At 40.3% G+C, this 9,383-nt stretch overlaps 1 protein-coding gene across 1 annotated transcript; it reads right to left on the bottom strand.

Annotated features, from left to right (window-relative positions):
- Positions 1–772: 772 nt before the first annotated feature.
- On the bottom strand, positions 773–2,804 carry LOC145112017 (uncharacterized). Its single transcript, XM_079048234.1, has 5 exons — positions 2,163–2,804; positions 1,823–2,086; positions 1,615–1,764; positions 1,353–1,510; positions 773–1,103 (listed from the first exon to the last, which is right to left on the bottom strand). Exons 1-5 carry the CDS (start codon positions 2,802–2,804, stop codon positions 773–775), a joined length of 1,545 nt encoding a protein of 514 aa, XP_078904360.1.
- Positions 2,805–9,383: the final 6,579 nt, after the last annotated feature.

Raw genomic sequence — 9,383 nt, 5'->3', positions numbered from 1 at the left:
TTATGTTGTTTCTGCATGAAAGCCAAAAAAAATCATATAACATTTGCATAAGAAAAGACCTACGTATTATGCATTTAGCAGTTGGAACTTGGGACCACATGCCAAAAATAGTGGGACAAATACTATCTTTTTATAGGGACAAAATAGAACATGCACCCACATGGATGCACTTAAAGGGGACAAAACAGATCATGCCCAAGTCCTTATATTACCATTTCTTTTGTTTAGCGGGGGTCCATTTTTGTTTGGAAGATGCAGCACTGCATGTACAAAAATAGCAATGTACCACGTTTTTAACACCAAATAGAAATTGTCCAAATTTTTTTAATGTCACAAGGGCATTTACGTCTTAAATACCAAAATTGCCCCTTATACCTAAAATACCTCTTTCATTACCAAAATTGCCCCTAGGTCCTATGTTAAATACCAAAAATGCCCCTTATACCAAAAATATCTCTTACATTACCAAAATTTCCCCTAGGTCTGACATTAAATACCAAAACTACCCCTTACCGTTATACCAAAAGATCCCTTACTTATACATCCTAAATGAACCAAATGACTGTTGCACCCTTGTATACCAAAATTGCCCTAGGTTCTACATCAATCACGGATACGTTAACATTACAAAACCAAAAATTCGAATAACAAACATGATTCTCAAATGTCTCATACAAGATTCAGGAATGTTAATCACCATAAATACCCTACTTAAAAGTTAAAACGAACACTAATATGTTAATATTACACACATACACAATTACAACAAGAATTACTCCAATTCCATTGCCGTTGTAGTAGTGCTACCTTCACCTTCAATTACCTTAGCAAACTTCATTTTCATAATTCTCTCTGATTTTTTTCTCTGCTTTGGTTTTCTTGCACTAGCCACCTTCCCAACACCTTCATTCACCCTGACCACTTGTTCAGGTGAATTAACATTCACATTTCGTTGTTCAGGTGCAATAGCATGCACATTTGGTTGTTCATCTGCATCGACCATAACTGCATCTTCCCCACCGTTTTTCAAATTCACTGACTCTTGTGTTTGGCTTACCTTTTGTTTCTTTATGACACTAACTTTGGGTATCCTTTCCACTTGACTACAAGTGCTTTTGTTGTGTCATGTCTGCTTGCATACGACACCAGTAATCTTTTTGCCTTCCTTTGAAACTCGTTGTTTTCCAGATCTTTCTGAAGCATCCATTCTTCTCTTGATGGTTGGTCGGCCTGGCATTCTTCTTTTCACTGGTGGTAGTGGGGGTATCTACTCTGTACAAGGCCACATGTTGCTTCCATTCATCCCATGTGTGGGCTATTTGTAAGTAATATGGAAGAATTCTCCCAAATACATTGGATCAACATATGGCCCATCAGGTGTAATGTTTAAGTATGCTAATGTAGCTACCGAATGAATGCACCTATACCCATTTAGTTGCCATAGTCTGCAACTGCATTCCTTTTTTGAGACATCAACAATATATGCCTCATCCTGTTTCCTTGTTTCAAACTTCATCCCACCACAAGATAAAAGATGCCAATACCTTCATAATGTAATGCAAATTATTAGATTTCACAGACTATAGTATTGTGTACTGTGATATGTGTACATACCTCTGTTGAGTTTGAAGGATATTCAATTTCTCCCTGATGTCTAGACAAACTGAATAACGACCCCACTTTTCTCACTTTGCTTTCATTGTTACCATCCTTTGCATGACATATATATGAATGTCGTCCAATATGCTTATAATAAGTTTCTTCCTAGCATCCAATATGACACTATTAAAGTTATCTGAAAATCCATTCTCCACAGATTCACATGAGGCATTGTGAACTCTACAAAAACTAAAGACCATTTCTTTGGATCCCTCTCCATTAGATAAGTTAAGGCATCAGGGTTTAACTTTTCAATCTCTTTCATTGTTGCATTGAAATGAGCTTTTGTTGTTTCCTTACTTGCTCTCCAAAAAATGTTTTTAATTTGTGCTCCATTAAATCTCTTTCTAAAATTGGCATAGATATGCCTAGCACACTGCCTATGTTCTGCTACTAAGAATATATCCTTTGCTGCCTCAATCAAAACCTACATACATAACAACATATTATGGAGTTGTAGGTGAGATTGTGTATTTTTATACATGTATAAAATTGAAGCATACCTTGTGTTGATCAGAAATTAAAACTAGTCCAAGACCTTCATTCCAACAGTCCAAATCTTCTGCAAGATTTTCAATGAACCATTTCCAATTCTCTTTGTTTTCCACACATACAACAACCCAAGAAATTGGGAATAGTCCACTGTTACCATCCCTACCCACAACACAAAGCAACTCCCCTTGGAAAAAACTTGTAAGGAAACATCCATCCAAGTTAATGATCCTTCTACACCCTCCCCTCCATCCATGTTTCACTGCATCAAAGCATATGTAAATCTTATTGAAGTAAGTTTTACCATCAGGCATTGCATCCACATAAATTTTAACTGTCGAGCTAGGATTTGATATTTTAATCTCTTCACCATATGACCATATTCTAGAGTAATTTTCCGCAATTGTGCCTTCAATTAGAGTCATATCATACTTCTTGGCTCTTCTATACTGACTCATACTGAAATCAATGCCAAAGGTGTTTTTGACCTCCTCTCTTAACAATCTCACACTCATCTTTTGATTGTTCACGAATTCTTGAGTAAAATGGGCACCTATCCATTTATAAGTGACACTAGAACCTAATTTGAAATTCTTGGCACAATTATGATCATCTATGAGAGACTTGATCTGGAAAGACTTATCACTAGTCATCGATGAACCCCAAAACCTAAAACTACAATTTCCTTCACAACATTTGGCTAACACCCGTCTACTATCATTTTTGACAAAGCATAATTGATAACCATTCACAACAACATAGTTATAGAGCATGTGTTTCAATTGTTTAGGACTCTCAAACCTCATACCTAACACTGGTACCTGCTCCTTCCAGTGTAGATGTCCATTGAAAATGTTTGGAAATTAAGGATTAACATCTTCATTGTCATCCATATCTTCATCAACAGGCTCAACTACACTTGGGTTGGCACCCATGTCCGCTTGTGTACCCTTATCCTTTTTGATAAAATGAGGCCTTCCATTGTCAACCTCATCGTCGTCCTCATCCTCGTCCTCAACCTTATCCTCAAACTCATCCTCATCCCCTGTGTCAAATGGGTCAAATTTTTCGGGGCCCCTTACTTCTTCCTCCATGTTATCAACAACTTCCTCGTCCTCTTCATCCAATCATTTCAGCATGTTAGTATTACTAAAATGATCTACATAGATAGGGAGTATGACACCACATTCGTAAGCAATTGCTATAAATTCGGCATAATTATTCTCATTCCTAATTAAGGTCAAACCTTTTGGGAAATCTATATCAGGTTGGCAGTAGTAGAGCTTCTCACACTTTTCTCCACTTAACCTTGCCATGAACGCATAACACTCATCCTTGTCCATGGCTGCGAAGTCAATGTCGACCAACCTCTGAGTAACCCCATCGGTTTAGCGTATGTGGTATTTCATGAAGATTCCTTGGAAATGCACATCCACATCGATGTATATAACATCCATCTTTGAGTTAGGATGAGAGAAATATTGAAATAAGGGTTTGATGGAAGATATGGAACGATGAACAGTCTTCGTTGATAATCGCCCTCTTAACGGCGTAAAGAACTCATTACATAACTGATGTGGCATTAGTATATGAGGTGGAAATAAACGAAGGACACAGTCTGTAACACCTGGTTTCTGGTACGCTTTTATTTATAAATTATTCATTTTTATAGAGCTACTCGACGAGTTGGAAGCCCCATACTCGTCGAGTAGAAACGAGTCTTGGACGCGGGTTTCCAGCTATTTACTCGACGAGTCGAGAGCCCTCGACTTGGCGAGTAGGTTTGCCAGAGTGAAACCCTAATTTCGGGGTTTTGCACCCTATTTAAGCATCTTCATCCCCACCTTTTAGCCTTATTTCCAGCCTCCAAGTTCTAAACCCTAATCCTCGAAAACCCAAGAGCTTTTTGTGAGTGCGTGAGCCATTGTTGAGTGATTTTGTGTGTTCTTGAAGCTAGAAGAAAAAGAAGGAGCTATAAGGTTCAAGGAGAAGATAGTAGATCCAGAGATTTCCTTCCATCCTCATCACTTTCTGGTAATCAAGTCTCTAGCTTGACTATTAGTTCATTAGATCTCTTTAGTCCCATTTTATGAGGGTTTTGGTTCAAGAATCTAGATCTTTGGGACATGGACGTCCCAAGTGGCTTACCTTCCAGATCTGGAATCATTATGGGTTGTTAAGGCATAACGGTGCAAACTTTATGCCATTGGAGCCCCATGCAAGCATTAAGGACGTTATTATGGCCTTTTAAGCCCCAAAATGCCATGCATGGAATTAAAGTTTGAGACTTTACATGTTCATTGGGTGTCTAGGACCTAGATCTTGATTTCCATGCTTTGGGTTGGAGTAATAAGGCTTGTGGACAAGGATCTATGTCTTAATGAACTAGGGTTTTAGCTAAACCCATTAAGGAAGATTATTAGTGGGAATTTACAATGTGTAAAGGAAATATGGACCTTGCATCTGGAGAGTAGGGGCTTAATCTGTTAAGATGGCCCAAACAGACAGAGGAACTCGTTGAGTCCATCGAGGAACTCGACGAGTTGGAGTGTGTTGTCCCGTTTTATATTAAGGTAGGACTCGACGAGTCGGTGAAAGGACTCGACGAGTTGATTCGATAAATCACGACTATGAGTAACCTGGGAACTCAGCGAGTCAGGGGGAGACTCGACGAGTTAGATCGAGATTTCAGGATTCTAGGGCTCGACGAGTTGATGGAGAAACTCGACGAGTTGCGTCAACCAGAAGGTTGATTTTGACCAAGCGTTGATGTTGACCAGGAGTAAAATGGTCATTTTACCCTAAGGAGGATTATCAGGTTTTGACTAAGTGTTATTGTGTTAATAATAGCCGGGAGTCGTGGGAGCAGCCGACGGAGATTCCTCACTCGAGATTTCAGGAGTCAGCCTTGCGAGGTGAGTCTTCTTCCAGTAAGAACGGGTCTAAGGCACCAAGGCCGGCCCGTTTATGTATGTTAGAAATGTCGGGGTTAGCCCGATGTAGTTATATGTTTCCGGACTTCGGTCCGATGACGGGGCAAGCCCGAGGAATGTTTGTATGCTTGATGTCTTCGTGATTCTTGCATGTGTTTGTTTATGTGTTCCGGGCTTTGGTCCGATGACGGGGCAAGCCCGAGGAATGTTTAAGTTATATGTTATGTTTATGTGTACCGGCTTCGGTCTGATGTCGGGGCGAGCCTGAGGAATGTTTATATGTCTATGTAATGTGTTTATGTTATATGCTTGTTGATTTGATATATGTATACCGAACTTAGGTCCGATGCCGGGCGGGGCCGATGCCGGACTTCGGTCCGATGCCGGGCGGGGCCCGATGTAGCGGGCAAGGCCCAATGTATGTTATATGTGATTATGTGTATGGTATGTCGTAGTTTGGGGAGACTCATTAAACTTCGTGCTTACAGTTTTCAGTTTTGGTTTCAGGTACTTCCGCTAGTAAGGGGAAGAGCTCGGGATGACTACATGGCACACACCACAGCTTTTAGACGGGGAAGTTTAGACTCTGATATTTTTAGACATGATTTTGATACAATATTTTATTATGGTGATTGAGATACATAACTTATGATTTTATTGGGTTGTTTGATGAAATATGATTCTCTTAAATGATTTTTAAAACGAAATTTTTAGGCCGTATTTTTGGAATGTTTCAAGTTGGTATCTGTGACATCCCCATTTTCATGGCCAGAAAAGACCGATTTGTTTATGCTTTATTTTAAAAATCATAGTATATTTTTAAAGAAATATATTGCGGAATTTGTTCCCAGAAAAACATGATAAATCTATTATCAAAACATTTCCGAAGAAATGTATTTTGTTCATATTAAAACTTTGGGATGTCATCGTCAATACTGAAACAAAAGCATAAACAAAACTTACATTCATTATCACTAATGATTTATATCTCCTTAATCTCTCAGTGTAAAGTAGCTTGGTATTGATACCTGTAATACAAATAAACTGAGTGGGTCAGGTTGGGAAACTTGGTGAGTACATAGGGTTTTCAACCCACAATAATATAATTATTATGTTCCATCAAGCAAATAACCCAATTACCTATCCCCATTATCTTCTTTATTCCTAAGTACCTTCCCTAAAGATTTATCCTAAGGTCCATCTCCAACATCGTATTTACCTTTCATCTCCTTACATCGCATTTCCTTATATGTTTATTCCTAAGGAATTTTCCTAAGGATCATCGCCTACATCACATAGACAGTACTGATTCGGGGATTACTCCCTCAATACGTGTCCAGTAAGGGTTAGGGTATCATCGCATGAATACGTAGTTACAACATCGCCTGAACTCGTAATTCATAGTAAGGGGTTAGAGTATCATCGCATGAATACGTAGTTACAACATCACATGAACTCGTAATTCATCACCTACAGGTTATGAGCCCGCTGGTGTTTCCACATGACTGTCTAGAATAGTCTGTGGTCGCCATCTATACTCTGGTAGATGACTACATCGCCGGTCAAGGTTATGGTATCTCTTCTCATCTCACATCACCTATTTATCATCACATATCTATCATCACCTAATTATCATCACCATTCTATCATCTCATAATTATCATCACTTTTCTATCATCACCTAATCATTATCACCTTTCTATCATCACCTATCTATCATCACCTGTTGCTACAAAATATATTTATAAGTATAAAATTACGTATACATTTTAAATTACGTAAACATGTATAAATCGTTTATCCAGCATAGATATCAAGAACACAGATAATATGCACACATAACACGTAATTTATATTAAATACTTCATATCTATGCGTAAGATGAAAGTAACTATACACTCACCTTAGCAGCGTGAGTTGATAGAATCTAACTAGAAATGGTCAGCGCTTCGTGATCGTCAGGCTCGGGACGCGGAACGGCTTCAAAAAAACGAGAGAGAAAGAAAGTAGAAGGTGTAAGGAATGAAAGGGTCTTGATCGCTATTTATAGGCTGTTCTGGGCCCATTCATGTCGTGAACATGATAGGTTCACGTCGTGAACTTCCATGAGTCATCCCGTAGCTTTAACAGGTGTTTTCTAGCCCTGATTAGTGTCCCTGACATGTTTCACGTCGTGAACTTCATGTTCACGTCGTGACTTAAGGCGGCTAGGGCTTCAGCCACGTGTCATGTTCTCAACACTTCATCTTCGGAAGGCCATAACTTTTGCATACGAGCTTCGTTTTTGACGTTCTTTATATCCACACGAAGGTATAGACGTACTCTACAACTTTCTTTTAGAAACCTAAGGCTAAAAATTAGTCTGTCATAAACTCACTTTTTACGATTCCCGGTCTCGTGCCGGTTTTGTCGCGAAACTTCGACAGGTCATAACTTCTTCGTTATAACTCGGATTTTGACGTTCTTTATATGTGCGGAAACCTTGTGACATATACTAAAACTTAGTTAAGATTATTTATTCTAAATAATCCTCTATCAAAAAGTCATTTTTGATGCTCATCGTCTCTAAATTGACTAGCCCAAATCTGCGGGCGTTACAGTATCAGAGCCTTGGTTTGAGGGATTCGGACACGCTCTCGGGTGTGTCTGGACTCAAACTAAGGAATTGGTATGAAAATTTTTTTTCTAAAGAAAATCATTTTATAAAAATAACTTTGAAAAGAAGAAAAGAATTTTGAAAAGAGAAAAGGGTGTGGTGCATGCAATCAGCCGAGCTCAAGTAAGTACTCCCAAATTACCCATACAAGTTATTGTTATGATATGTTATGTGAAATACATGCTAGAGTAGGACTAAGGGTCTAGGAAGGATGCCTTATGTGCCTGTTATATGTGTATTTCAGCTTGAGGAATTGCATGCTAGTACATATTAGTCAGTGATGGCCTGATTAGTGTATGCTTGATTATGTGTACTTAATGCTCGAATGCTGCTTGCTTTGTGCTTTAGGAGTTCTAGTTATCTTTTACTAATTAGTAAACGAATATGTTAAGTTACATATTGCGATGACTAAATAATTTCAGAAGGTTAGGTTTAGCTCTATTTCGCAGCTCTCGTCCAAGTCTAACCGTTGTAGGGTAGGACCTATCATTCGAAGAATTATCTAGTTTTAGTGATATGTAATGATATTCGCGAGCTATTTAGGGGGAGATAGTAGGGACTTCTTATGCAGCTGATGGCAGAGAGTGGGTTGGTGATTACCCTAGGGCAAGCCTAGGATGGGATTAGCAGAGATCAGTAGTAGTAGAAGGGACTTGGTAGATTCAAGGCGGTTCTTGATGAAAGTATGGATAGATGTGGAAGGTAGTATGGGCCCGTACTACTGAAAGCAGAGGATCTGTACTCGAATCAAGGAAGGCTGAGATGAACCCAGGAAACTTGTAGTATGTGAGATCCCTCGAGTTATGATGAGTATATTGATGTTTGTTATGGTGTATTTTCAGTATGGTGACGCTACGCACTAGGCCAGGCGGCAGTTCTGATGACGGTGAGGGATCAGGCTCAGGCTCTGGAGACGGGCAGCTAGACGACCAACCTAGGGAGTTCATCTCCTCTAAGATTACGCGCAGTATTCTGGATCAGACTTCTGTGATCTTCGGCACAATCAAGGAGGGTATTATGGAGCTTATGGATGAGAAGCTGAGTGCCTTCCGTACTGAGGTGGCGGCCATGATGGGGTCGCGCACATTGATATTCAGGGAGTTCATGGCTTGTGGAGCTCCCGATTACCACGGGGCTCAGGACCCCATTGCGAGTAACAGATGGTTGGCGGATGTCGCCAACGCATTCCGCACCAGCAAATGTCCCGAGGGGGAAAAGGTTAGACTTGTGTCCTGTCTTCTGAAGGACAGGGCACGTGACTGGTGGGAGGAGGTGGGGAGAGCCATTGGAGATGATGTAGTTCTAGACGCGATGACTTGGAGTGATTTCTCGGCCAGGTTCAGGGCCGAGTTTGCACCTGTGATAGAGGTGCGGCAGCTTGCTAGGGAGTTCCAAGATCTCCAGCACACGACGGAGACGGTAACCGAGATCACCGCGATGTTCAGGGAGAGGGCCTTTCTCGTTCCGCAGTGCGTGGCGGACGAGGAGATGAAAAAGGCCCGATATCATGAGATGTTGCGGAGTGATACCTGCCAGTTTGTGAGTCGCTCCAACTGCAAGACGCTTGAGGACATGATTGCTAGGGCTCGAGAGAGAGAGAGAGTTGGATTTGGAGATGGAGAAGAAGAGGAAACTAGAGGAGG

Source organism: Lactuca virosa, chromosome 1 (genome assembly GCF_052849685.1).
Source record: "Lactuca virosa cultivar CGN04683 chromosome 1, Lactuca_virosa_CGN04683_v6, whole genome shotgun sequence".
NCBI lineage: Eukaryota > Viridiplantae > Streptophyta > Magnoliopsida > Asterales > Asteraceae > Lactuca > Lactuca virosa.
This window is presented reverse-complemented; position numbering and strand designations above follow the sequence as displayed.

What these genes read in the sequence shown, in the direction of transcription:
- LOC145112017 (XM_079048234.1), bottom strand. Translation starts at nt 2,804, where the DNA reads ATGACTAGTGATAAGTCTTTCCAGATCAAGTCTCTCATAGATGATCAT. An exon ending in TAGAGTTCACAATGCCTCAT is followed by an intron (nt 1,765 to 1,822) that starts GTGAATCTGTGG and finishes ATTGGATGCTAG; the next exon opens with GAAGAAACTTATTATAAGCA. An exon ending in ATCCTTCAAACTCAACAGAG is followed by an intron (nt 1,511 to 1,614) that starts GTATGTACACAT and finishes GGTGGGATGAAG; the next exon opens with TTTGAAACAAGGAAACAGGA.